We start from the raw sequence: 14498 nt of genomic DNA, 5'->3' as shown, positions 1-14498 counted from the left end.
GTTAAGTTTGTAGGATATTGGATAGGTGTGTAAGTGTGTGTGGTGTATGTTTAGCGTGTAGGTTTTGTGTAGGGGGTGTATGTAGTTGTTTGGTGTTTGGAGTGTGTAAGTGGTTGCGTTGTCTGAGTGAGTGAGGTTTTCTCCTTGTATTTTTGAGTATGTGTTTTATGTTTTCTTCTACTCTAACATATTCCAATGTCTTCAATCTCAATGCAATGAATTAGTTCCTCCTGATTTGGCCTTTCTAAACTAGCCATACGTGTTTCAAAGTATGTAAGTCATGAGTATGGATGATCAATATCCCACCGAACCAATTCACACTTAAGTGGATAAGCCTCCTATTCTGCCACATTGTAAGAGTGTAAGAACCTTAGCTATTGCACCATCCTTTATCTAGAAAATGGAACCAAAAAGTTGGGCTAAATGCACAACAATCGGCACATTGGATAGACTTCTATTCTTTCAGAAGTTGCAACTCACTTTAGCAACAATTTCCTTGCTCTTGCAATTTCACAACCTTACACAACTCTAAACTCATAAATACTATGGCAAAAGACTTAATAAGGAACGAAGGTGGAGAATGTTAAGAAAATTTTTGGGAAATGCATTGAAGCATAAGCACTATGGTGAAATATTAAATAAGGAATGTTTAAGATTAAGCTACATTTAATGGTAAATTGAAAATAGATGCTACTCGATGATAGGGGAAATTTGAATGAAATTTCCGAGCAAGTGTAGTCCATCTTGAGGGGCCTGATTGTATTGAGCATTTGGTTTATTAAAAATGAAGTTGCTTTTGATAGAATCAAGTTTGCTAAAGGTGTCCTAAGCTCTCAAAACATAAAATTTTCAATACTACTCACTGTATGCTGGGTAAATTAGCTGAGGAGGAGGCTTTTAAGAAGTTTGAGATGTTGATGTCTTGGCCTTTATGGAAATGTAAATATCTATTGAATACACATACCGATTATAGAAAAAATATAAAAGAGGAGAGGTAATCTTCTTGTAATATCTCAAAAGAAGTTTCAACAATTTAAGTTTGGAACCTCCACATGAGTCACCTAGAATTGGCTTAAAGCTGGTGCTTTGAAAATGACACAGAGAAATTTTGGTTAGTGTTCATAAGTAAAAGCTTGTACTATATATTAACGAATTTTTAGAATTACTAATCTATTAATGTATTTTTAGAGTTACTAATCAACCAATTTCATGTCAGCTGAAAGCCGGGGTGAGACAAGGCTTCTTCAAGAAGCTTGAAAGGTGCTCAAAATGGGTGCGCGGTCGTTCTTCGAGCAATAGTGCAGGTAATGGAGCAAAGAGGCCGTTTATGGTTCTGCGATGAGTCATGGTCTCTCGCTCTCTCACTCACTCACACACACACACACACACACACACACACACACACACGCGCGCGCGCGCGCGCGCGCACGCACACACGAGGTTCTTTTCTTTTAGCTGAGACATGCCTGTTTTGCCGCCCTTGTGCAGGATTACCCGGACATTCTGGCCAAATTAAGTAGTACGAATGAATCAGACGCTGAGTTCGAGTTCTCCATTGCTAAGGCTTTGTCTTTACCCATCGATTTCCTGGTTTCATTGTAAGCTCTTCTTCCCATAGCAATCTGCATTGGATTGATACCAGGGTTTCTTTCCTCTTTATTTTCCGTTAAAAACGACAAAAAAAGCTGAGATGCTTGTGAACTAGATAAAATCCTTCGTATGTAAAATCTCAACCTGAGTCAGGTTTTGAGTCATTTATCGTAATCTTTTAATAGCCATTATTTCATGCAAAGTAACAGTGCGTTTGTCGTAATGCTAAAAGCCAATCGGCTTATGTTTGAGTCCACGAGTTGAAATCAACATTCAGTCCAGCAAACAAAGTTGTCCAGCACGAATACTAGGGGTGGGAGGTAACTAGCCACAGATGAACATGGATACCAGGGGGTGCACCACCTCTTTGGGGAAGACCCCCTCTCAACCTCCTTGGTGTGGCACTACCATTGTGTAAAGGGGCTGAGGTTGGTTTGGTGGATAGAGCGTTATCCTCCCAATCAAGATCATAATGCATCAACACAGCCTCCATTAAAAGAGTAGCTTAAGCATCAGAGGGTTTGAAGATGGAGTGGTTTGAGCCATCATTAAGTAGCATGTGGTGTATAGTGTAATTTGGAACAAACCAAGCAATCCATGATAGCCTCAGGTAACTCTTTAGAAGAGCACCAGCTTTGATACCATGTGGAGATATGCTGGGGTTTTGCAAAAGAAAACAGTGACTATACAACCATGATTGAAACACAAAGAACAAAAAAAAAAGAAGAAAAGCAAAAACACAAACACAAACACAAATAGAGAAGAAAGATAACTTTGAAGTGAATGAATGAATGCTATAAATGAAGGAAAGAGTGTACAAGATACTAAGGGTAGAGTTGTCCGATAGTCAATGGTTCTTATGGGAGTGGGCTGGGGGAGTAGTCAGAAGCGTGATGTTCATCGAAGATAGATCGCGAGTGGTGTAACTACTAGTTGAAGTTGAGATGTTGTAGAAAGGAGAAGGGCAGCAGGTTGGAAACCAAAACACAACAGTCTTTGGGGTTGGAACTAGTAAATGTAGCAATTGAATCACCTGAAGATGATGGTAGTTGATCACCGGTAATAATGCAAGGTTGGGTGACAGCTATAGAAGGAAGATTTGATGCAGATTGAGCCTACACTAAAGTAAATGCAAGTTGTATGATACTTGAGAAGAAGCTAGATAGCAAGGCGGCAGCGATGGATAGGGCGCCAAGGGTGTGGCAGCAGTTGCAATGAGCCAGACAACCATTGGAGGGAGAGGTGATGGTTGAAACTAGACCAGGGATAATATTAAATGGCAGGCAGCTTGTCTATTTATAGTCGCAATGAGCCAGACAACCATTGGAGGGAGAGGTGATGGTTGAAACTAGACAAGGGATAATATTAAATGGTGGGTAGCTTGTCTATTTATAAATAAGTGGATCTTGCCTGATTAGGGTTTGGCTTATGGGACACAAATGCTCTCTAGGATCACGCATTGTTTGATGAAACTTTGGTAATAACATTTTTTGGGGTTGTTTAAAAGAGCTAATAGGTTTGTAATGCATTTTTAGCTCAATAATTTGGTTGCAATCTAAATGAATGATGTCGCCGCTAGAGAGGGAGCCTTCAACATGGTAAAAAGTAGGTGTAACAGATGACAGGGAGTTCTGACAATGTCCAACTCACTAAAGTCTACCGGGCAAGTAGATCAAGCCATTAAATGCAACTTGGAGTGAGATGCAAGTGACATCAGCGAAACTGTAAGGACCCAAGCTCAACAAAAATGCAAATTGGGGGTGATTGGTCTCCTTAATCAAGAAAAATGTCTCCAACTGCTGAAGGAATGGTAATAGATGTAATAATTGCTGGGCGGCTAGTTTTGAAGTAGATCATGACAATGACAGCTGTGATAAATGTGTCTTGCTGATGAAGGCAGAGTGGGTAGTCTGATCTGAAAAGGAATGAGTGGGAGTGATATGAATGCCCATAATGTGCCTTATTTATAGGGATTTTGGTGCATTTGTTGTAGTATGTGAAAGAAATGCCATAGATACAAATAAAGCCTTTTTGAGGTTGTTAATGAAGACCAAATTTAAGAGTTAATGCATTGCCATTAATTATTAATGCATATGAGGATTTTGGTTGCTCAATACCATCCAATTTCAAAACCACCTTATAGGTTTAGTGAAAGCCAAGATCATGTTGAGTCAATGCTTAGTCACACACACACACACACACACAAACACACAGTGAACAACAAATAAGAGAGAGAGATTGCCAAAATGTCAGATCTACTAATGTGAGAATGATGATGATGGTTCAATTCCTAAGCCACTATAATACCACACCTTGAGAGGGTGTTCACATAGAAAAAAAACCCTCTTCTAGCTAGAAGGTAAAAAGTGCTCGTGGATAAGGGGTCTCTTTGCTTCTATTGCTCCAAACTTTTTGACATGGAATCAAAGCTGCTTGTTGTTTTCAGGTTTGATCATGTGACTGGTTGCATTCCGTTTGTAGATGGATCCATATAGTATGATCCGTCTAGTCTAGCCGGATGTGTACGATTCGTCAAGTTTTCGTTCGTTTTTTGTTTTTTTTTGTTTGGGTTAGTGTTCAAAGAAAACTTGTTTTCTGCTCTACCTTTTTCCTCTTTCTCCTCATTGACCTTTGCCTATACCTCACGTACCACCTCCTCTTCTTCTCTCTTACAAGCTCCTCTACATTTCTCTCTCCTCCATCTACTTCTCTCTAGACTCTACCTCTACATGCTCTTCCTCTTGTGTCTCATCCCCTATAGCTCTATTTTTGTATCCTCTTCCTTTTCCTCCTCTTATTTCCCTTCCCTTGCCTCTATCGATATCTCTATATTCTTTACTTCTCTTACGATACTTAAGCCTCTTCATGAATCCTTCCCATTATACACAGGTCACCTTAAGTCTTAGCGTTAAGTTTCTATTTGTATCTACTATCTACTATGAACCATGATCCATCATTGTAGCTAGCTTTTCTTAAAATCCATTGTACATGTCTTCAATCTTATAAATAAAATTGGATCTTGGAAATTACTTGTGATTAGAGTCTTAGATTTACATTTTGTCTCAACCTCTCATCATGTTCATGACTTGTTAAAAATTGAAGCAAAGATATTTGTGGTTCGTAAACTGTATTAGTATTGGATGGATAATACCTTTTGATACTCTATCTCATGGGTAGCCATTGTCATGTTAAAACAAGTAATATTTACTAGCCTAACCCTTAATTTTCTATTTTAATCATACGAAACACGAGATTTTATTTGAGATTTTTTTGTGTACGTTCGGTACCGTACTAAGTCCACAGATTGGACGGATCATACCTGACTACCCTGATTGTGTGTTGATTGCTCTAGATTTTTGCATTTGCTGCTGATCTAATGCCAAAAAGTCCAAGGTGATAGAAGGCAACTGGGTGACAGTTTTTCAGCCCTAGGTGGCCTGTTGCAGCTTGTTTTTTTCTGCTGTCAAGCCTTTGCTTTGCTATCCAATCTGCACTTTTACTTGATTAGCTACGGTTTTTACTTCTATAGTTGACATTGTGCTGTTGTGCAGTCGTTTTCCAAATTTTTTCTTGTAGACCCTAATTGTCCTAGCTTGTTTTTAAAGCAAGTTTGCATTCTCAGCCTGATCTGGACACATTTAGAGGATGGACTACACTTGTCGGTTATTGCGCTGCTGTCACAACACACTCTTCACATCCATTCCTCTCTCTATGTTTTGAATTGTTTTGCTTGAATTGTTGAACTCTTGGTATCGGGCTATGCATTAGAAAGTGCCTCTCTCTCAAATCTTTTCTTTCATCATCTCTACATCTCACTTATACGACTCGCCCATGTTGCTCTAGTAATGTCAAGCTCAAGTGACATGACTATCTTACTTGGAGTGCTATTATGAAAGCTTGGTTCGTGGAGAAGTGCCTCTGGTATGTTGTTTCAGATGTGATCTTGCATCCTAGGAAAATTTCTCCTATTCTAGATGATTGGACTGAAGACAACTATGAGGAAGTAGTTCTTGCTTGGGATAGTGACAATGCCCTAGTATATTCAACTCTTCTTTGGTGCATTTCCAAAGAAGTCCTTCCAACGATTACCTCCTATAGGATATCTTTAAAGGTGTGGGATAAGTTATAGCTTATGTATGAGGCTCTTTTGACCATGTGAGCTTTGATCCTCTAGGGTTAGTTATAGAACCCGAGGTTTAAGGAGATTGATATGATTTAGCCATTCCTTCTCAAGGTGACATAGATATAGGATTTTTGACACATGCAGTTTACCCTTTTAGAAGCACATCTTGTTGGGATTATTCTCTACAAGCTCGCTCTAGAGTTTGATGGTATGCCTAACGCCTTACAAGCTCAAACATTGGTGACGCCTATTCGATTCAATCATATGACCTCTATGCTACTTGATCACAAGGGCTCTCTACGTTTATAGGGGAGGTTATCATCTCCATGTAGCGTCATGATGGATGCTTTTGTTGCTTCAAAGAGGGATAATAAGTAGAAGGACAAGAAAAGTTAGTGCTACCATTGTGACATCTTTGAAAGGATTGCAAGCAACTAGCGGCACAACAAAAAGAGAAGGAGAAGATGAAGAATGTTAAAGACTCCTTTGATGAGTCATCATTGTCTTTAGATTCAGACTTTGACTTAGGCCATGTGTCAAAGGTGAAGGCTGCGCAAAGGCCTCCTCTTCAACTTTCTAGCCCTAGTAGTGCTAGCATCCCTCATGATTGTCTAGTGCTAGAGAGGGTGGTGATGTTGGGGCATCTAAGCCTCATCCGTATGTAGGTGTGGTGGATCTAGATTTCAACTTTCCACACCATTGAAATCTTGGAGTTGGTTTGGCTTTTAAGCTCATGATGGAATGCTTGATAGAGAGTGGTCTTTGCTTCTAATTTGTTTTCAATTAGAAGATCCATTGGTGTTTTAGCCAAAGGCGGAGTGAACATGGTCATGATGTGGTTATGTAGGGTATTAGTGACATGCATCAAGATTCAACTATTTCTACTCTGTGTGGTTGGGGCTTGGTACAATCAATATTGACATCAATGTCTTTTTGAGGCACTTTGGTAGTGGCTTGATCACCCACTCCTTGGGTATCCATTGCCCTATTTGATTGTTATTGTTGTGTGTATAATGATGTGTTCTTTATCATTGTAATATTTTATTGATTTGATCACCCATGATCTGGGAGAGGTTGTTAGCAGTGTATATATCTTGGGTGCCAGAGTGTTTATACTAGGTGCCGCAACCTCCGGCCAAAGTGCATTTTACTTTCATGTCAAGTACATTAAATGTGGCCAATTTGTAGTTTTGCCACATAAACGCTAGCCGATTGCATTATTTGTTGTATTTTTTTCTTCCTATTTATAGTTTGCTTCCTCCTCTCATTCATCACACCCATTTGACTCAAGCACACTGCTTCTTTTGGAGAGAGGGAGAGTGCTGCACTTTGTTGGCTGTACACTCATATGCCATGGTACTACTCTTGAGCTTTGGTCTATGGATTCCATTTTCTAAGTCTATTCTCTTTGAGTTCTTGTATTCTTTTATATTCTTTATGTTCATTGTAGTTTCTATCAATGGTGTTTCTTTGCTTCCATTGCTCTATCTTTTTTGACGTCACTCCTATTTCATCTCAATAGATTAACTTTGGGATGAACAATTGGAGTTTTAGCAGGGTGCCAGACAACAGCTATAGACAGGTGATGAAGGTTGGAATTAGGCACCGGATGGTAGTAGATGGCTAGGGAAATCTCTAACCGCGATATTCTTCATGAACAGGTGTGGGTAGTAGAGATATGGCTCCTGAAATCTACAAAAACGAGATTGAGGGAGAGTGGTGGGCTGCATGCGTATTTATAGAAAGTTTGGGGCACCCAAATTAGGGTTTTGCATGTGGGACACAATAACTCTCTAGGATCGTGTTTCTTTCTAAAATAAGAGGGTTTCTTTACTAATTAAGTGTGTTTTGGGGCTATTTAAGTAAGGCTAATGCATTTTTAGTTCAATACCCCCTCTTAGGCCCAAAACTGGGCAGTGAGAAATAAGCCCTTAATATGGATTTTTCTTTTTTCCCAAGGTGTTTCACGCCAAAGCAACTATCTAGGGCATCGGGCAAAGGGTGCATATCGGATGCCGAGTGACCTACCAAGACTACAGAGGCGATGGTTATCTTACCAAGGGAGCCCAAGTTATCACCCACAGAGGCCAGGGCATCAAACCAAGGGTGTGCGTTGGTTGCTCAGGGGCTGTTGAGCTAAAATATGCATTACTTACTAATTAGCCTCTTAAACAGCCCCAAAACACACTAAAAATGCTCTTTTAGAGTAAAATCCTAAAACGGGGAGCGGTTCGAGAGAGTTCAGTGGAAACCCTAAAACGGGGAGCGGTTCGAGAGAGTTTAGTGGAAACCCTAATTTTTGGGGCGCCCTTCCACATCTATAAATAGATAGGCTGCCCCCATTCAGCCAACATCCTTGTTTGTAGGTTACACCAGCCCACACACCCTCTGCTATTGTTGGCGCCCAGTTTCCAGCCTCTATCTGCTTTCCAGCCATCATCGATTGCAGCCACATTATCTTCAGCCTGTCCATTGCTGTAGGCGATAGCTCTCAACTATTGGCGACTACTCTAGACTGCTGTTCAGCCTGCTGTCCATCATCTCTAGGGTCAGCCAGCCTGCGTTTTTAGCATTGCAGGCCATGACACTCTTAGACACTGTTTCAACTTGCTGTTCACAGCAGATTGTGGACAGTTTCCAGCCTCCAATAGGTGGTACACTACTACGTTTACCAGTTTCTAGCCTCTAGATTGGTGCGTTTTGGTGACTAGCATGCTGCCATTCACTATTCAGCACTCCTACACTCCGACTGGTGGTCACAGACTTGGGATCCGTCTTTGGTGGATGCCACACTCCGACATTGCTCTGCCCTTGAGCACACTGTATACTCTTACATTCATTTACAGCATTCATTCACTTCAGAGTTGTGTTCACTCTCTCCCTTCTTCTGTTTTGTTTGAGTTTTTGTGTTTGAGTTTTGAGTTTTGCGTTTAGGGTTTGAGTTTTTGAGTTTTGCGTTTAGGGTTTGAGTTTTTCCCTTTGTGTTAGTGTTTGTCTCTTTGTGTTTCTGTTGTGGTCGTACACTCTGTGTGTCCTCAGTGCAAGCCCTAACAGTTTCCTTCACATGGTATCAGAGCCGGTGCTGTCGTAAAGAGTATCCTGCGGATATTGTGGAGAGCTAGTCTTTGCCTCTGAGAATAGAGAGAGAGTTGATCAGAGGGAGCAAGCTCTACCTCCATACTTGCGTTAGAGACGTAGAAGTACTCTCCATGGCTGATTTTCTTGCAACAATCTGCCCTCAGCTCCTCAAAACTTCATTCTCCCATCTGCCCCTTATGCCTATTACGTTTTTTTTAATGCTCTCTCTCTCTCTCTCTCTTTTGGGAATGTGCCACATGGCATACATGTAACAATTTTCCCATTTAAACCTTCTGGTCTAAAATTCTCCATGATCGGTGCAAAATTTGACCTCGGCATAGACCAAAGAATTAATCCTCGTACAAAAATGAAGATAATGACGAGAACAAATTCTGGGGTCCAAAAATAGTAACTCCCTAAATTTTAGGGATGGTGACCCCTGCATTCCTCAAGTTGTTCTGAGCAACTTTTATCATTGTGACCACATCAAAAAGTATTATGTGGCTCAGTTACGATGACTTTTATTTCGTGAGCATTCTCACATGTGCATCTTCTGTCTTGGCCAGGCTCATTGTCATGCACCATCTCTAGTGGCTAAGCACACAGTTCCAAACCACAGGCATTCTATTCTTCAGTGCCCATTCAATATGGAACCAGTCCTAAGGCTCAGACAAACCATTAGTCCAATTTGTCCCAATGACTGCCTCTTCTGGCCATGCAAAGATCCCGGCTCATTCCAAGAGAACTCTAGGGATAAGAAGCAGCAGCAACAAAAGAAAAGAAAAAGAAAATATTTATATAAGTAAATAAGAAAAGCAATTGTAAAAAGTATCACCACCTGGTGATATAACCCCCTCTTGAAAGAAGCAAGCGACCTCGATTGCATGCCAGACATGCTAACGGATGACACAGGGCGATAACAAGATTCTCCATGTTATTAGTACCATCGCATGTATCACTTGTTGCTAATAGATGACATAGGGCGATAGTAGGAGTTTCCCACTACCATTTGTGTCATTGCAAGTTCAAGTCGCACATAGGTGGAGGATTACATCCTGTATCCAACTATGATTACTAGGAGCCTTTCTAATATACATGTTTCCGGATGCAACACAGGGCGATAGCACGTATGCGCGAACTATTAGTGTCACAACATGCATATTCATTCAATTGAAGTGTAACAAATACAGCTTCAAAGCACTGAGATTTCATTCAATGATACACATGTTAATGCTAAATGTAAACCATACATTGTGCATTTTTCAATAAGAAGCAACATTCAATTGTACAATAGAGAATGTACATTGCTTCAAAAAGCATTCTAAGTCACCGTAGATTCCAGTAATAAAGCTTCTCGGTAAATTTGCAATAATTGAGGCGAATCTGCCTATTCAGCCTCTTCCATCCATTTGGCATCCATTGGTGAATAGTTCTTGAACTTCACCAAAAATCTTCTTATAACTCTACCTTTCACTTTCCTATCCTTATGTGCCAGGATCTGCTCAGGAACTAGAATCTCATCTAATTCCTCTACTTTAGGCTGTTCCTCTTGAACCACATCTTCTAGCACTTCACTAATAAAAGGCCTCAATAGGCTCACATGGAATGCATTATGAATTTTCCAATTCTTTGGCAATTTCAGCCTATATGCTACATCATTGATCTTCTCTGAGACTTGAAAAGGGCCATAGTAATGCATACTCAGCTTTGGAAACAAACGTTCCTTGCCCTTCTGTTTTCTCAAACGTGCCTTTTCAAAACGCAATAAGACCCAATTATCCTTTTTGAACAAGAGCTTCTGACGATGACTATCAGCAACTCTTTTCTGTTTAGCTTGTGACTTTTCTAGGGCATACTTGACCTTTTGTTATGCTTCTTCCCAATCTTTTACATAATGATCTCCTTCAAAGATGTTATCATTTGTCTACAAAACGGGAGGCAATTTCTTTACACCTTCCACAATCTCAAAAGGTGCTTTGCTAGTATACGAGTGCAATGTATTATTGTATGCATACTCAACCAATGGCAAGTAGTGTTCCCAAGAAGTCTTATGATCTGAAACATAACACTTGATACCATTGTTGGATCATGGCACGCGTGCACTCACACAGACTCATAGTGAATAGTGAACAACACGAGATTGCTAAAACATCACATCCACTAATGTGAGAATGATAATGAAAGTACAATCCCTATGGTATGATAGGACTGCACTCTAAGAGGGTGTTCACATGGTGAAAATACCCTTCTCTAGCAACACCACACTAGACTTTATTTAATATTTATACAATTGGAGCTCGTGATGGTTCTCAAAAACCCTTGAGAAAACCATTGGAGAGTAGGGATGCAGATGTTGGAGTACTTGAAGGGGTATGATGGTCTATGGCATCACCTACAAATTGGGTAGGGATTTCTATGATATGAAGGCAGTCTGCCTTGCAATGAAGCAATTCTGTTGAGACATGTTTTTCCAAGTGTCTACTACTGTATCAATGGAGCAAACATGTGCGTGCTATGTGATAATAGGTGGTAAGCTTGTCATCTTAGCATAGTACAGTTGGACTTTCAACCTGAGCTTATCTGCAAGTCAGCTCACTTCTTTCTATATGCTGCTTGTTTTTTCTCTATGGTGAAACCCTTTCTGCAGCCTATAATAGATTCTACATTATGAAATATGGTACTCCTGCAGAACTGTAAATATGGGAAACCAAGGCCTCCTTTTTAACGTATGCGATTGCAATTAGGATCAACAATTGTTTGGACAGCTTGAAGACCCAAGATACACTACCTTTTAACAGTCACATATCACTCTATCTACAAGTTTTTTGTGAGGCTTTTGGATAGGATGTTATTATTGATCAAAATTTTTGAGAATTTCAGTGTTATCATGATTCATACTGTTTATTTTCCCCTTAGCCTTTATGATCATGTAAGTCACCCTTACAATGTAGCAAGTTTTTGATCACCTTTATAATTTTATACAACTATTTGCATGACAGAATGCTCAAACATAGTGGTTTATGCTTCAGTTTTCCACTGCTTTACTATTTTACAAATCTAACAAATCTGTATGTTGGAATAAATTGTGCTGCTTCAGTGTGAGGAACCGGCGAGAAACTGAGTTGCTGTTAAAAGTGTCAAAGTCCGCTATGAGGCTTGATTCTTGCACAAAGGCTTATGAGCTAATGGCTTTAAGAGCTCAGGTCTGTCATGATATTATCGGATACATTGTATACTTGTTCTTCCAGCTTGGATACTGAATTAGACTTATAATTTCAGGGGTTACAGGAAGCATGGAATGCTTCATGGATTTCTCAAGAGTCATATGTTGTGCCTATTATCTCCATTATTGGTGAGAAAGTCACATAAAACTGTGATATTGTGTTTGCTGTCTTGATCTCCAGAAATTATGATATTGAATTTGCTTTCAATCTTGAATAACTCTGTGAGTCTTCAGGTTACTGACATAAACATTGTAATTTCAAATCCAAATGACAGATTGAAGGAATCTAATGTCTACTAATTTGTCAGATTTGTGTGGACGGTTGGATTAACGAGTATCTTCAACTTACAATGTTGTACAGTGTACACACAGCGGCCCATGGTGCTCTTAGAGGCTCAGAAATGCTTCTGTGTTGAAAATGTTATCAAGGCAATGTCAGTCAACAGGTTGTAAAACTTAGCTCAATGTGTAGATGATAACCTTCTGATACATAAGTTGGCCAAGAAATGGTTACAAAATTGTAACACAGAGAGCAGAAGGCTGGAGAGGTAAAATGGCCCGTAGTGTCATGAGCACAGAGAACATGTCATCCTGAGTGTAGCAACTGTCTATGTCCTATTCTCTTTGGATATATTGTTTTCTGAGAGTACCAAGAAAATCAGGTTTCCATTTGTGTGTACACAAGTGTGAATAGCACAATGCCTCTGATTTCTAAAGCCTCAGCACTGTGATCAGAATATAGCATGATGCTTGATTTCCCTCTACATTCATGTGGTTTCGAGTTATGTAGTCTGTGTAGAGTAATCAAAAATTGTCACTCTAGGGGACCTGTCGTGCAGTGCACTTGGCTCCTTTATCCTATGTGATTGCCGAGTGTGTAAGTGAAAATAATGCAAAGCCTATGAAACTGGTAAGAGAATGCATGGAAGCTAGAAAACCTTTTAAGAGAAAATTGAGCCAAAAACAGCTTTCTGTGTGCTGTTTTCATTTGTTTTCATCTATTACTTTGGCTCTGTAGTTCTTTGTGTAAGAAGCACTCTACTCTGTATGCCATCTTGCAACATGTCAATGTGTGTATGGTGTCTCTCAACATGTCACTGGTGGTGCTTGGAGAACCTACACTGTATTCAGCATGGTGTTGAAGAAGCCTGCAGGTGGTTAAACCCTTTTGTGTATGGGCATAAATCCTTGGTAATGATCACCATGGAACATGCTGCAACTGGTCACGAAAATTATTGCAAAATTGGAGAACTGCAGAAATTGATGGCTGTATGTCTTCTTGCTGGAAAAATCCTGTGCTGCATGATTTAAGAAATTGACTCAGATAGGAACTCGAGGAGTTTCTCTGATAAGGAGCTCCTTGAGGTTTTCGATTTTTGTTGGGATTTATGTTATGTCCCTAGTGCCAAGAAGCTGAGGGAATTTTACATGATGCTGCATCAACTGTTCTTCCATCATTAGAAAGACTTCTAATATCTCCAATCAATTTGCATTAGACCAATAACAAAGCAGAGATATTAAACTAGAAATAGAATGCCAACCATTGTGGGACATGGTATGGGCAGTTGGAAGGACTTACCAAGTTCAGAGTTTTGGGGAATATGAAGAAGTTTGCTTTGTTCAGACACTTTTTAAGGGGTTCTCATGGAGATTACTGGGTCTCAAACAAGCTGAGCATTGGGAGTTGATTTGTCCATCACTTCTCACTGTGTTTCATTAAACTACAGACTCAGTTCATGCCATCATCTCTTTTATCTGGTTTCATTCACTTCATCTCTAGCCAGCAGAGTAATTTTGTGGAAATTTCAAAATATTCAGAGCACTATCACACTGTTTGACATTGGTTACATGATTCTTGCCAATCACCTTGAGCTTTTTCCTTTTGTACTTTCTTGCAGATAGTCTTGATCTGGATAATGTGTTTACATTTGAGTGGTTTACTGCTATATTATGGAAAAATAAAATAATGGATTTGTGGACTCTTTTCCCTCTACTTTCTACTTCTAGTCAGGCCATTATAGAAGGTTTTTGACACAACTTCAAGGCTTCATTCTTCCTTTTCAATATCATAGGGCTGTCCTTTTATTTGGCAGTTGGAGTGCAGGTCAATTGGTACAAATCTCTGGCTTTGGGTCTCAGAAGCACCTGGAATCCAGAAGAGGGCTTTTCTTCATAACTGGCACTATTGAGAGCATTGATAGAACTCCTTGTACTAAACATAAAGACATGCAAAACCAGTAAAGTACAGACCATTTAGCGCTTAAGGAACGTCTTAAATTGCCGCATGGACAGTTTACAGTCCATGTGGCTGGGACAATTTACATCTATATGGTATTATTAAAACACTGTTGAGGATAACCTTCCTCACATGAAAATCCCTTCTTGCAATTATTTATGTGCTGCAATATCTCAGTTTTACCAAATATGAACCTAATCTGCTTACACTTTCTGACCCATTTGTTTTGACCAAAAGAGTTGGGGGAC

General features: G+C 39.8%; 1 protein-coding gene across 1 annotated transcript in view; it reads left to right on the top strand.

The window, feature by feature from the left end:
* LOC148026100 (uncharacterized) overlaps positions 1–14498 on the top strand; it is a 54952-nt gene that overhangs the window by 17374 nt on the left and 23080 nt on the right. Inside the window, exons 2-6 of the mRNA XM_087692052.1 lie at positions 1102–1111; positions 1239–1304; positions 1489–1598; positions 11889–11994; positions 12071–12143. Of these exons, the coding sequence (XP_087548178.1) occupies positions 1102–1111; positions 1239–1304; positions 1489–1598; positions 11889–11994; positions 12071–12143 (365 nt within the window). The remainder of the gene's footprint in view (positions 1–1101; positions 1112–1238; positions 1305–1488; positions 1599–11888; positions 11995–12070; positions 12144–14498) is intronic.

The sequence above is a fragment of the Lygodium microphyllum genome, chromosome 14 (genome assembly GCF_053477565.2).
Source record: "Lygodium microphyllum isolate KBCC chromosome 14, Lygodium_microphyllum_v1.1.10, whole genome shotgun sequence".
Lineage (NCBI taxonomy): Eukaryota > Viridiplantae > Streptophyta > Polypodiopsida > Schizaeales > Lygodiaceae > Lygodium > Lygodium microphyllum.
The sequence above is the reverse complement of the archived record's forward strand: the minus strand, read 5'-3'. Positions and strand labels throughout refer to the sequence as shown.